General features: G+C 36.4%; 3 protein-coding genes across 3 annotated transcripts; 2 read left to right on the top strand and 1 right to left on the bottom strand.

The window, feature by feature from the left end:
• Positions 1 to 5,782: 5,782 nt before the first annotated feature.
• On the bottom strand, positions 5,783 to 6,565 carry BCIN_13g04420 (hypothetical protein). Its single transcript, XM_001548611.2, has 3 exons — positions 6,435 to 6,565; positions 6,199 to 6,336; positions 5,783 to 6,143 (listed from the first exon to the last, which is right to left on the bottom strand). Exons 1-3 carry the CDS (start codon positions 6,442 to 6,444, stop codon positions 5,980 to 5,982), a joined length of 312 nt encoding a protein of 103 aa, XP_001548661.1. The 5' UTR covers positions 6,445 to 6,565; the 3' UTR covers positions 5,783 to 5,979.
• An 889-nt stretch (positions 6,566 to 7,454) lies between these two features.
• BCIN_13g04410 (hypothetical protein) lies at positions 7,455 to 8,439 on the top strand. Its single transcript, XM_001548612.2, has 3 exons — positions 7,455 to 7,614; positions 7,779 to 7,875; positions 7,927 to 8,439. The coding sequence occupies exons 1-3, from the start codon at positions 7,590 to 7,592 to the stop codon at positions 8,213 to 8,215; spliced, it is 411 nt and encodes a 136-aa protein (XP_001548662.1). The 5' UTR covers positions 7,455 to 7,589; the 3' UTR covers positions 8,216 to 8,439.
• Positions 8,440 to 10,485: 2,046 nt separating this feature from the next.
• On the top strand, positions 10,486 to 13,441 carry BCIN_13g04400 (hypothetical protein). The gene is made up of 10 exons (XM_024696832.1): positions 10,486 to 10,519; positions 10,575 to 10,615; positions 10,670 to 10,679; positions 10,751 to 10,770; positions 10,827 to 10,958; positions 11,010 to 11,263; positions 11,318 to 11,434; positions 11,479 to 11,809; positions 11,866 to 11,963; positions 12,014 to 13,441. Exons 1-10 carry the CDS (start codon positions 10,503 to 10,505, stop codon positions 13,385 to 13,387), a joined length of 2,394 nt encoding a protein of 797 aa, XP_024552645.1. The 5' UTR covers positions 10,486 to 10,502; the 3' UTR covers positions 13,388 to 13,441.
• Positions 13,442 to 13,460: the final 19 nt, after the last annotated feature.

Below are 13,460 nucleotides of genomic sequence, written 5' to 3'. Positions count from 1 at the left end.
TGAAATTGTTTTATATAGTTTTTCCCTTTGTTTGATTGGAAAAACTAAGTTCCAATCAATAGAAAGTTTCGCACATTATTTATGATTAATCAGAAGAGGTTTTATGAATCTGCAAATATGAAAATGGCTTGTTATATAGATATATGAAGTACATAATTACTTGGTTTGCTTCTACGAATCCATTATATCTTCTATATTATTTACTTTAAATACAAACCCTTTTTCATTTTTACATATCATATAATGGAAAAATACTTTCTTTTCTAAATGCATCATTTCATAACTATTTATTCAAATTTCTATCTTCAAGAAATAAAATATTCATTTTTTAAAAAGTAGTTAATACGATATATTATTATATTATTATAAATTATAATTGTAGATAGTGCATACGTTATATATTTTTGCTATAACTTATAACCTAGAGAATAATAAAGTTTTGAAAAAATAATTAGTCGAATTATAATAGTAAAGATTTATATTTAAATGATCTCTAATATTATAATAAAATTTAATTGTATATTAGGCTTTCTTTATTTACATATAAATATTATTGAATAAATCCACAAATTAAATAGGGAGCTTTATGATAATATATTGAATTTTAGATTTTTCCGAAGTTCATAGAATTGCTTATTACTTATATAATATAATTCATTATCAAGTGGATTATATAGTTGTGTAGATTATTACAAAGAATTTATAAAGTTTCATTCACGTCTAAATTCATACTTTCTTTATTTATTGATATAATTCTATAAAGCATAAAACTATAAAATTTAATTATATAATTATATATAAATAATAGAAAATCAAATTAACATGCGAGTTATTATTAAAATAGCTTTTTTGTAATGAAACTTGGAACAGTTTTGATTTTTTTCGAAAGATGATAGAAATATTTAAATTATTATTAAATTTTGGAATTACGAACTTTGTATTATTTGATCTTTTTTCTTTTAAAAAGAATGTCTATTAATCATTAAAATATCAATATTAGAAAGAGGGTTTATTTTTGTGTATTTTGAAGTGACTCACTTGATAATATAATCCACTCAAAATAAACTATGTTGTATCAAAAAGCAAATCTTGAATGTTTCTATTTACAAAAATAAAAATTGAACGTATAGTTACAAAAATACATCTGAAGTATTAATCAATGTACTATTTTTTGTGATTTCCAAAAAACCTTTATTACAAAATGAAATTTGAAATCTCATTAAAATAGAAGTCTTGCATTTGATAATCGTTCTTGACTTTAATATTCTATAAGCGATTTGATTTAAATATAAGGCTAATAACGATCTTCTTGATGGCACGTTTCTAAGTTCATTCCAAAACACATATTTTTAATATTGAAAGACCTATTAACTTTAGTTGTTTCTATAAGTATTTCAAAGTCAATAATAACTATAACAGAAATAGAAAATTGATTACAAATATTAATAGTTATACAAAGAATCATAATATATAAAAATAATCATTATTATTAAGTTAATCAAAACAAGAAAGTTTTGAAAAAAGTTGTAAGGCTTTGATAATTGTAAATGTGTTTTTAATACCATCTTCAAAAATATCAAATTTCATTTTGATAATGTTTAATGTATCCAAATTATTATCTTCATTACAATAACCAATATCGATATGGTAAAATATATGAATATACACATTGATCTTTTTCCGAAAAAAATAAGCGAATTATATATTTACTGGATATAGAAATACCGAGTTTTATGATTGATCATAATCGATAATCCAAAATCTCAGATCTAATATTCAATATACATTTCAGACATTGAATCCTGAAATTGAATAAAAGAATTAAATAAAAAGTAAACGTTGAATTTGATTATTGATAAAAACAAAATGTAAGTTTGTAATTGTGTAGATTTTATTTGAAAAATATATTAAAAAATACATTGAATAAAATAACCCTTGTTTATATATTCAATGATCAATATTTGATTTAAATCAAAATTAATTTTTTATTAAGTTTACAACTATACAATTATAGATTAATTATTCAAACAATACTATTGTGTAAATAATAATTAGATTAAATCAAAAATCTAAAACGAAATATGAAAGTGTTTTGATAAAATCAAAACCAAAGTACAAATAGATTTCAAAATTGAAATCTTATATTGGTTTATCATATGTTTTTCAAGGAGATTTTTAGGGCTAACTTTAGGTAGGTATACTATCTCATTGAATCGTAGCAAATACTATCACTACTACTATATAGCTATTAGATCTTTGTTCGAATAAACTTTAAAATTAAATAATCATAATATAGATTTCTTAGATTTCTTAGATTTCTTACCTTTTCAATATTCTTATTAGAATCAAAAACCAATGTAGTAATATGATTTGTATTTATATTTTGATTCTTTATCTATTAAAATATCTTTTTTGTGCTTTTAAATTAGTATATTGAGCTTTGAACAATCCAAACTTCGAAATATATTTAAAGTTATTGCATATTAATAAGTTTTTAACAATCGTATAGTTACATATAAGACTATTGTCATGTTTAAATACGTTTTCTTATTTCAAGTTATAGAGACAATTATTTATGTAAATCTATAGGTATAGTTGAATGAATTCAACTTTATATTATAAATTTATTGAGATATATATCTCAGCTTTTTGTAAAATATCCAAATTGAAGTACACTCCCCCTTTTAGATGCTTTATTTTCTTTTATCAAATAGTGATGTTCAAATTGATCTCTTTTAAAAAGCAGTCAGATTTTCCACATTCTTTAAAATAGTAATATTAAACAAAAAGATAATAATATAGATTAAAACAAATGATGCGAATACTCCTATAGATATTAATACGTGAGACAAACACTCAAAGTTACTATCAAATGAGGTAATGTTTATAACAGGAGGATATATAATAGTAAGAGTTGTTTGTAGCCATAGCTCGTGGTATCCTTTATCAATTCGTAACAAAATCCCTTCAAAAATGATGTTTTACTATACAAAATTAAATATTTGATAATTTTTCGAACTATTATATTATAAATTTGAAATTTCAATATAATAAAACTTTTTAAATAATAATTCAGAAAAAATGAATAAAACAGTTTTTATAATTTTTATAATTGAAATATAAAACTTCAAAACTAAAATTTTCAAAAAATTCTAATATATAATACTTTTATTATACAAAATAATCATTTTTTTTTGAAATTTTTGGAATTTTCAACTTCAAAACTCTATATCTCACTTAAAAAAAAAATTTAAAATTTTTTAAAAAAGTTTCATTCATTTTTTTAAGTAATTTCTATAATTTTCTATAATTTCTAATAAAAATTATTAGAATTACTCTATTTTGTATTAAAATTTCAAAGGATTGAAAAATTGAATAAATGATAGTTTTTGATGTGTTTTCGCTAAGAATACTACAAGCTATAGCCACAACTTTTGCTTACTTATTTTATTTAAAAAAATCGAAAATTCCGCAAAAATTTCCTATAGTTTTAAATTTAAAAGTTTTGTACATATAGTAACCTCAATAAAATTCGTATGAAATTGATTTTTTAAATAAACTCATTAAGTTTTACAAATGATTATGAATTATTGTTTTAATATACCTCTTTCAAAATTTAATGTCTTTATAAAATGAATTAGTTAATTATACAATAAAAAGGTTTGTAATATTAGTTTTTTTTTCTCTGAATAGAATTGATTATTCTTAATCATATTATAAAATATAAATATCATTTTTTTCATTTCAATCAAACATTGATTGTTATATACTAAATATCTTTTAATGAATTTTATATTTGTAGAATTAAAATTAATTATATAATAGTTGTTTAGTTTCATACTCTTGAATTAGTGTATATATAAGATTTAAATATAATTTTTTTTCGAGTTAATTCTTACAAAATTAAGCGAATTTCGCAACCTTTTCAAAGTTTTTGATTTCAAATTTCTTTTTTAATGGAAATAAAAATCAATAGAAATAATTAACTCATTTTTATTGATATTTGAATAAAATATTATCAATTTTGAAATTCTTATATTATCAAAACAAAGGATTGATTTTAATTTTAATTTTAAATAAAACGAGTTTTGATGAAGGAAGGCTTTTCAAATTAATCTGACATATGATATAGTATGTATACATTTAAGGTATTCATATTTTGAGAATTTGAGAATAAAATTGAAGGATTTCAAGTAGTATTTCTCCAGCTAAGATGTTAATATGAAGAATTTTGACATTCGTGGTTATTGTCGCATATTGTATAATCAATTTGATTGTTATATATAGTATTGTGATATTTTACGAAATATACTAGAACACGTACAGATAATATGTAATGCATTACCTTAATAGCGAAGTGTTTATTAGGCGATAGATAATGAATACTCGAGAAATGAAATAGTCAAGTAAAGTAATGTCTGTAAAGCCTGAATTATAGTAGTCCAAGTCTTGCAATAAGACAACCAACTCAATATCGTTTGCTATGTTCATCACAGCATGAGGTTCACAAAATATACTTATCTTTAACATCATCACGCAATGAGTTCTTGAGAGACTCAGCCAAGATCAGTGAATATAATTCAAACTTCTTCTTTCCTAAGACCATTCAGGGACACATACATCCGGACAATCCAGAGAAGATTAAAACCTTGCCTAGCTCTCAGAATAAGAGCAACATGTGTGGTTTACTCCTTATAGGAGGATACATACCATGTTACACATAACGATTGATAGTCTTTCAACTTTCACTCATCACATCAAGTGACATATCAAACAACATGACAGTATCCCTTTTTTTCACTCTGCGCCTAGTCAACCCACATTGAATATCTCTCGAATGACAACTTGAAAAAGCTTAACCTGACTAGCCTTTCTAATACTCTGATCCCGCCTCTCCCTGTGTGGGCAAGGGACGAGGGGGAAGGATTTAGAACTCAACAAAGACTCTATCATCGGTTACATGCAGACCTGATATGTCGAACACGTAGGCGGACACATATAGAGTAGGCTCCAGATATACAGACAGACGACTGTACTAGAGGCTACAGTGTCTTGTATATCGAGAAATACCAGAGTTATGCTTGTACAGCGAAGAACAAAGTATGTATGTAGCTGTCAGGTATCAAATTTAAATAAAGTACCCTCGTCACAAGCTCAATTCAACCTCTCCACAAGTGCAGACCAGGTAGCAGAGCGGTCCGAGGATGAACAAACAGAAGGGAATCGGGTACTAGAAGGACTGCTGATATGAAGCAGACATGTATCTTGTCCCAACAGAAAATGGGGGTTACCGGTGAAGGTTATATTTAATATCAAAAAGGATAAAGCGGGAGGATTCTAAACTTGAATGAGAAACGGTAGATTAGACAACACGTGCGTAAAGATTACTTCAAGCCGAAACCGCATCACTATATGGAGATTTACATACTAACATCCCCTGAAGTTGAATGATACAAAGTAACTGGGAATAATTGGTTCATGTATTAGCTTGAGATCCTAACGTAGATGACCCCATACTACCGGAAAGCTCAAATAATATACTAGATAACATCGTCTTATTTAAGAACATTAGTTGTTACAAAAGGCAAACAAGCATGATGAAGAAAAATTAGTAAAGGCAAGTTCTATGGAGGGCATAAATTGGAGGAAGGCGGTGACACGAGGTTTGTGGGAAAGGAGAAAAGTGGCACCATTCAAGGATGTCGCGTCGTCCAAATTTAGCAGCAAACAACAACGGGATCGAAAGACGCGTACAGAAAAACATTCACGATTGGAACAGATGTGCAAGATCAAGAATTGTGTGTTGATGGTTTTGATTATCTCATGGACCAACCATGCCGGAATACCCCAATATCCTTATGATACAATAAACACCTGAAAGCAAAGACCCATTTCCGTAACACACCCATCTTCCGACACAACAAGTCGAGGAAGAAAATTCATAATAGACGTAGAAAAGAACCGTAAATATGCAACCGTTTAACCACCGAAACCGTAGAGAGTACGTCCTTGGCGCTTGAGTGCGTAAACAACGTCGAGGGATGTGACAGTCTTTCTCTTGGCGTGCTCAGTGTATGTGACAGCGTCGCGGATAACACCCTCCAAGAAGCTCTTCAGAACACCACGGGTCTCCTCGTAGATCACTAAGTGAGTACGTTAGACGTGTACTCGTATGATATGTGCGCAGGGGTAACTTACTGGCTGAGATACGCTTGACACCACCACGACGTGCGAGACGTCTGATAGCTGGCTTAGTTATGCCTTGGATGTTGTCTCTCAAAATCTTGCGATGACGCTTAGCACCACCCTTTCCGAGACCCTTGCCACCCTTTCCGCCTGTGAAAAAGACGCGTTAGTAAATTGAACGCGACGAGAAGGAATGAATCCAATTGCATGAATGTCAGAGGCGAGGCAAGGACAGGGAAGATACTTACGTCCAGTCATGATGAATGTGGGTTATTAAAGATTGTGTTTGGGGTATTGGTGTTTGGTTGCTTGGAAATTTGCAATGGCGTTGTGGAATAGAGTATGGAGATAATAAGAAATGGTATTTGGGAAGAAGTTCTGTAGTTCTTATCAGAAGATGCACTAAGGCCCCTTCCGCATCACCACGCTAAGTCCAAAACACGCTAACACTAATCGGCTCAACATCAACAGCTAGCTAGGGCAAGCTTGGTAAGCACGATGCGGAATTATGATTGGCTGGAGGGCGGACGTATGAATGGCAGATTGGTTGATTAATGCAATAAGGCTGTAAAATTAGGTAAAAGGGAGAACTCAAAGGGCCGGCGCTGGATTACGGAAGAGGAAAGGGTTTTATGCTTCATGGGGCAGGTACAGTCAGTCAGTCAGTCAGTCCGTCAGCCATATGTCTGTCTACTGTGCACCGTGTATGTGTGCTGATGCCAACTGCTCAGATAGGCGATAGGTAGATCACACGGTGGGCAGACGGAGACACTTTAGGTTGAAACTCGGAGGTGCAACACACAGCCTCTCGAGCATTGATATGTGATATGTAGTCATGATTCCAACATGGGAGATGCACTCGCAGGACGAGGCCAGCAGCATCTATCTAGTAGCAGTAGCTTCCCTCTCCCTCCTGTAGAGCACACCGCAGTACAGTGCCTGCAAATCCAGATCCAAAGTCAAATGCCATCCCGCGCGTACCTATTGGGTTCTTTCGGATCTTTCCCCAGCATATTCACCATCCGGTCGCACTTGGCTGGGGAGTTGCATAGCGTGATCCTTGTTCGAAAAAAGGATCAATCCACTCTGTACCGCTTTAAAAAACACACGGTGAATTTTCATTGGCCGCTTTCCTTTGAAAAACAAAAGTTCTTTTTTCAAGCGATTTGAACAACTCAAAGCTCCTTCCATTCCCACAGATTACACTAGCGTGTTTTCTGTTTTTCCACAAAAGCACAGCCAAATCAATCACTCACTAGCGTACTTTCGGATACAAATAATCGCCATCGCCCATTTCTATCTCTTTTCTTCTACATCATACAACCACCACTTCAATATCCACTTCATCAATCCACAGCAACCATAAAAGAACTCCATCAATTTATCCATCAGAAGTATCAACAATGGCTCGTACCAAGCAAACTGCCCGTAAGTTATTATCCTCACCCTCTTCATTACCTTGCAATCAATACCCTTTCTGTCGCGCCGGTCGCAATACATCACGTTTGCGACCGGTGGCCACTCCAACAACGCGACTCTTCCACGCCGCCACAACAACATCACTACTTGAGTATCGCTCTAACACTTCATAGGTAAATCCACTGGTGGTAAGGCACCAAGAAAGCAACTTGCTTCCAAGGCTGCCCGTAAGAGCGCCCCTTCTACCGGAGGTGTCAAGAAGCCCCACAGGTAATTACTCACTCGCTATTCATTGTTTCAACAACAGCTGATCCCTTCTAGATATAAGCCAGGAACTGTCGCTCTCCGTGAGATCCGTCGTTACCAAAAGTCGACTGAGCTCTTGATCCGAAAGCTCCCTTTCCAACGTCTCGTTCGTGAAATCGCTCAAGATTTCAAGTCCGACCTCCGTTTCCAATCTTCCGCCATCGGTGCTCTCCAAGAGTCCGTTGAGGCCTACCTCGTCTCCCTCTTCGAAGACACCAACTTGTGTGCCATCCACGCCAAGCGTGTCACCATCCAATCTAAGGATATCCAACTCGCCCGTCGTCTCCGTGGTGAGCGTGGTTAAATTTGGTTTCTGTTTTGACTTCTCGATGTCTTCAGCCTGAAAGCGCTTCGGCTTTAGGTCGATTGACAATGGCGATGGATCGGGGTGGATGATAATGCTTTGGGGGTATCTTACAAGGGTTTTACGGCATGGAGTTCATTTCATTTTATGGGGGACCTGCGTTCTTACAGGCTGTACATTATTCAGCCAGCGATGGTGCGCTGAGCTAATGACAACAGATAACAATTACGATTAGTTATCAATCTTTCAAACAAATATTCTTCTACCTGTGATCGTGAACGTTGTGACATGGCCTGTATCATTTAAACTAAGGTACCATTCTTTCAGAGATAGGTGCGACGACGCGTGCACACCCAGACCAGACCAGCGACTTTGCTCCAAGCCACCAAACGCGTTGCTTTCTCCCTTCTGTTTTGCACACTCCTTGTGTGTGCATTACTGCAATAGATGGATACCCATGATCCTCAACCATATGATGATGTACGCTCTTGGAACCTGCCCCTCGAGTTGACTATCTACTATCTACCCACTTCTAAATCCTACTTCCTCCACATCCGCAATCACACCTGCTGGTAGATTATATCCATCACAAATCAGACATGCTTGCCTCTCGCACCTACTGGTACTATTATGCGTCAAACATTCCATATCAACCACATAGGAGCACGTTTTACTCATGCAATGCCAGTACAATAGGCTCGCCGCCAACATATGCTGGAGATCTTCGCCCTCTGCTTCCCTCACTACTCACATGACTTATGTGTTTTCTCAGTAATAGCTATTATGGACTGCTGACCAAATAGTTATCAGCATATTTGAAAGTTTGAAGCTATCATTTATCTCACGGTTTCACACACACTCGATACAATTGTTGCTGTCTCAGATTAGCAGCTTCAAGCAATTTTAACCCTTCGTAATTTTGTATAGTGTAATTATTTTGATGGGAAACATTTAATTGAATCCTTCATTTTCGGATTGTATCGATCAATTTCGTAACCGGCTTCCAAACCATTTGAAGAGCAAAGCAACCCATTGCTTGCTCCAGATACTATGTTAGATGTTTTTGTTGGAAACTTGGAAGCATGTGATGTTTCTATTGCTCCTCTCTCACCCCCTCGTCTCACCACCAGGCAGCTCGCATTTGATCAGTCCTGTCATCGCTACAAACCCGTGAGATTGTTCCACCCATCATCTTTAGCCATTGTTCTAAGGCGTGGATGTCTACAACGTTGCCACCTTTCCTGCTGGTACGAACAGCAATTCAATCATATCCATTGCAAGCGCGAATCAAGAGAACGATTGCCATGAATTCGGAGCTTCCTACAATACCACCCCACAACGCCCCTCTACGAATGCTTCAATGTTGGACAGGGTGTTTGTTTCTTGTACAGAGCTGGTTTGACCTCGCCACCGCAAGTTGTAAGAAAACCATTCACACAGAGTCTCCAGAAGTAGTTAAGAAACCCATCTCATTTTATCATCGACGCTGTGAAGACTTCCTTCTCACACTCTGATCCGCAACTTCAATTTGACTATGCTGCCTAATGAGCCTTCTCTTGTGAAGGGAAGCATAACCAACCTACTTCTGTGGAGAGGTCTCTTGAGATTTTCTACACCAAAACCTCCATGATGTAGATGCCATAAATGTACATAAAATTACTTCGTGACTTATCTTCATCTTCTAGAACTTAACAGAAATTGAATTCGACGGAAACAGATAAATTGAGATAGAATATGCATTTAGTAATAACAACGCACGCCACTAATAGATTCGCACTTTGAATTGACCAAACGTGCTTGATCTATGCACCTTTGATTCTCTTCGAGTACACCAATCGTAGATTACTGTTCTCCTTCATTGGAGGGCAGCAGCGAAAAGCAATACCTCAGCAACAGCACGCTGCAGAGCCTGTTCTTCAAAACATGCGGCACACATTCACAATCTCCTGAGAAAACATCATTTCAGCCTTGCGTATAGGCTCCACGAGCATTATTCAGGATGGAAGCATAGGTTTTTGTAACTCTTTCGCTTCTACCCAGTGGAAGCAAAAACACAATTTATAAAAATCAAAGCATGCCCCAGAAAGTTCAGATGGCAATAGTACTAGACATCGCGTTGAATTGGTATGAAATGCTGCTTCTCCGACTGGTCTGAAGTAACAGCACGGATGCGATGCCGCTTTTGAGCCAGCCCTACGCCTTACAAGAAGGCTATTTTACTTCAACCTCAAGTACAACCATTTTTAATCAGCAACATCAACAGCACCAACGGCGCTGCCTCTTCAAAATGAAGTTCAATATTGAGTATGTGTTTATTGGCCTGCTAGAAAAAAAGTATCGGAACTGATAGATGAACCAGTGATTTGCCAGTGCTCTTTCCATATCCCAGGATATATCCAGGTAGGCATCCATGATGATCTTGATACTGAGTACAAATTCTGATTTCTTTCATAGAACAATATGCGTATGTCATTTCACCATGCCGTAGCTTACACCAGAGAGAACTTTTGATGCTAATGTATAATGTTAATTCAGCTACATGTGCGATCTGAAAAGTATTTCGCCCCTTGCCTGCTCACCGTAAGATCATCGTTGCTGATATTTCTGACAGGAACGCTTGATGCCGGCGGCCATTGTGTTTTGGAGATGCCTTCGGGTACTGGAAAGACCATCTCACTGTTGTCTTTGATCGTTGCATATCAACAATACTACCCAGAGCATCGGAAACTCATTTACTGCTCACGTGATACAGCCCGATCTTGAAGATGAAGGAGACATACTAATGAGTGCTTAGGTACTATGTCCGAAATTGAAAAAGCTTTGGCAGAATTGAAAGCTCTTATGAAATATAGGGCCGAACAACTCGGGCACCAGGAAGACTTCCGTGGATTAGGATTGACTAGTCGTAAAAATTTATGTCTCCATCCCTCTGTGAAGCGGGAAAAGAGTGGTGCTGTTGTGGATGCTCGCTGTCGAAGTTTGACTGCTGGATTTGTGAAAGAGAAGAAGGAGAGAGGCGAAGATGTACCGGTGTGCATTTATCATGATGTAGGTCTTTTCATTGTCATGCTGATTATGATTGTATTGACGTGTCTATAATAGAACCTGGACCTCCTCGAACCACATAATCTTATACCAAATGGAGTATGGACATTGGATGGGATCATGAGATATGGCGAGGAACACAAACAATGCCCATACTTTACCTCCAGGCGAATGGTGAGTGGTAATGTCTTGGCAGCTTCAGTAACTAACGGTGCTAGATGTCTTTCTGCAACGTGATCATTTACTCATACCATTACTTACTCGACCCTAAAATCGCCGAGAGAGTTTCTAAAGAGCTGTCGAAGGATTGCATAGTTGTATTTGACGAAGCACATAATATTGATAACGTGTGCATCGAATCCTTAAGTACTGACATCACGGATGACTCGCTTCGAAGGGCCACTCGTGGAGCTATGAATCTCGAAAGCAGGATTTCGGATTTGAGGGATAGCGACTCAGAAAAACTCAAGGATGAATACGCTAAATTGGTCGAGGGACTGCGCGGTGCCGATGAAGCTCGAGCAGAGGATGCCTTCATGTCAAATCCTGGTTCGTTTCTATTATATATCACACTAAAAATTACATAGTTACTCACATCTTTCTAGCTCTACCGGACGACCTCCTCAAAGAAGCTGTGCCTGGAAACATTCGGAGGGCTGAACATTTTGTCGTTTTCCTGAAACGGTTCATCGAATACCTTAAGGTAAGTAAAACTATAGCCAAATCGAAAAGCTAGCGGCTAATCTTAAGAAGACACGAATGAAAGTCCGGCAAGTTATCTCGGAGACACCGGCATCTTTTTTGGCTCATCTAAAGGAGTACACATACATCGAGAAGAAGCCTCTGAGATTTTGCGCAGAACGTCTAACATCCCTTGTGCGGACACTAGAACTCACCAATATTGAGGACTATCAACCACTTCAGGAAGTAGCAACTTTTGCCACTCTCGTAGCGACATATGAGAAGGGATTTCTTCTTATACTTGAGCCTTATGAATCTGATACTGCCGAAGTTCCTAACCCTGTTCTTCACTTCACCTGTCTTGATGCTGCAATAGCAATCAAGCCCGTCTTTGAGCGCTTCAGCTCTGTAATTATCACGTCTGGTACCATTTCTCCACTCGAAATGTATCCTAAAATGCTCAATTTCGAGTGTGTTGTCCAGGAATCTTATCCCATGACCCTCGCTCGACGCTCTTTTTTGCCTATGATTGTCACAAGAGGATCAGACCAGGTTGCAATTTCTTCGGGATTTCAAGTTCGAAATGAGCCTGCTGTTGTCCGTAATTACGGCAATTTACTAACAGAGATGTCCAAGCTCACTCCGGATGGCATGGTCGTTTTCTTTCCATCCTACCTCTACATGGAATCAATTATTAGTATGTGGCAAGGAATGGGTATTTTAGATGAGGTTTGGAAATACAAGCTTATTCTTGTGGAAACTCCTGATGCACAAGAAACATCTCTAGCATTAGAGACCTATCGCACGGCGTGTTGCAACGGACGGGGAGCTATCCTTCTTTGTGTCGCTCGTGGAAAAGTTAGTGAGGGTATCGATTTCGACCATCAATACGGACGCACTGTGCTATGTATCGGAGTACCATTCCAATACACCGAATCTCGAATTCTGAAAGCGCGACTAGAGTTCCTCCGTGAAACATACCGGATCAGAGAGAATGATTTCCTATCTTTCGATGCCATGAGACATGCAGCCCAATGTTTGGGACGTGTACTCAGAGGGAAAGATGATTATGGAATCATGGTGTTGGCCGATCGTCGATTCTTGAAGAAGCGAACTCAATTGCCAAAATGGATCAACCAGGCAATTCTCGACAGTGAGGTCAATTTGAGTACTGACATGGCGGTAGGAAGTGCGAAGAAATTCTTACGGAATATGGCACAGCCATTCAAGGCTAAAGACCAGGAGGGGATTAGTACGTGGAGCTTGCAGGACCTAGAGAAATTTAAGGAGAAGCAGTATGAAGAGACGCTTCAAGCATTGAGAGGTGGTGGAAAGGGTGACCCAATGGATGGCATCAAGAATGGCAATGAGCAAACAGTTAAAGAGGATGAGTATGGTATGGATGATGATGAAATGGAGGCGTCGTTGATGCAGCTAGATGCATAGGTAGACTTTGATGGATAGTCATTTGTTGACGTCTAGGGAAGGGTACACACCACAATTGTAAGATAGTAACGGC

This window comes from Botrytis cinerea, chromosome 13, assembly GCF_000143535.2.
Source record: "Botrytis cinerea B05.10 chromosome 13, complete sequence".
Lineage (NCBI taxonomy): Eukaryota > Fungi > Ascomycota > Leotiomycetes > Helotiales > Sclerotiniaceae > Botrytis > Botrytis cinerea.
This window is presented reverse-complemented; position numbering and strand designations above follow the sequence as displayed.

What these genes read in the sequence shown, in the direction of transcription:
- BCIN_13g04410 (XM_001548612.2), top strand. Translation starts at nt 7,590, where the DNA reads ATGGCTCGTACCAAGCAAACTGCCC. An exon ending in TCGTACCAAGCAAACTGCCC is followed by an intron (nt 7,615 to 7,778) that starts GTAAGTTATTAT and finishes AACACTTCATAG; the next exon opens with GTAAATCCACTGGTGGTAAG. An exon ending in GGTGTCAAGAAGCCCCACAG is followed by an intron (nt 7,876 to 7,926) that starts GTAATTACTCAC and finishes GATCCCTTCTAG; the next exon opens with ATATAAGCCAGGAACTGTCG.
- BCIN_13g04420 (XM_001548611.2), bottom strand. An exon ending in TGTCAAGCGTATCTCAGCCA is followed by an intron (nt 6,144 to 6,198) that starts GTAAGTTACCCC and finishes GTACTCACTTAG; the next exon opens with TGATCTACGAGGAGACCCGT.
- BCIN_13g04400 (XM_024696832.1), top strand. An exon ending in CTACATGTGCGATCTGAAAA is followed by an intron (nt 10,771 to 10,826) that starts GTATTTCGCCCC and finishes TATTTCTGACAG; the next exon opens with GAACGCTTGATGCCGGCGGC. An exon ending in GGTTCATCGAATACCTTAAG is followed by an intron (nt 11,964 to 12,013) that starts GTAAGTAAAACT and finishes AATCTTAAGAAG; the next exon opens with ACACGAATGAAAGTCCGGCA.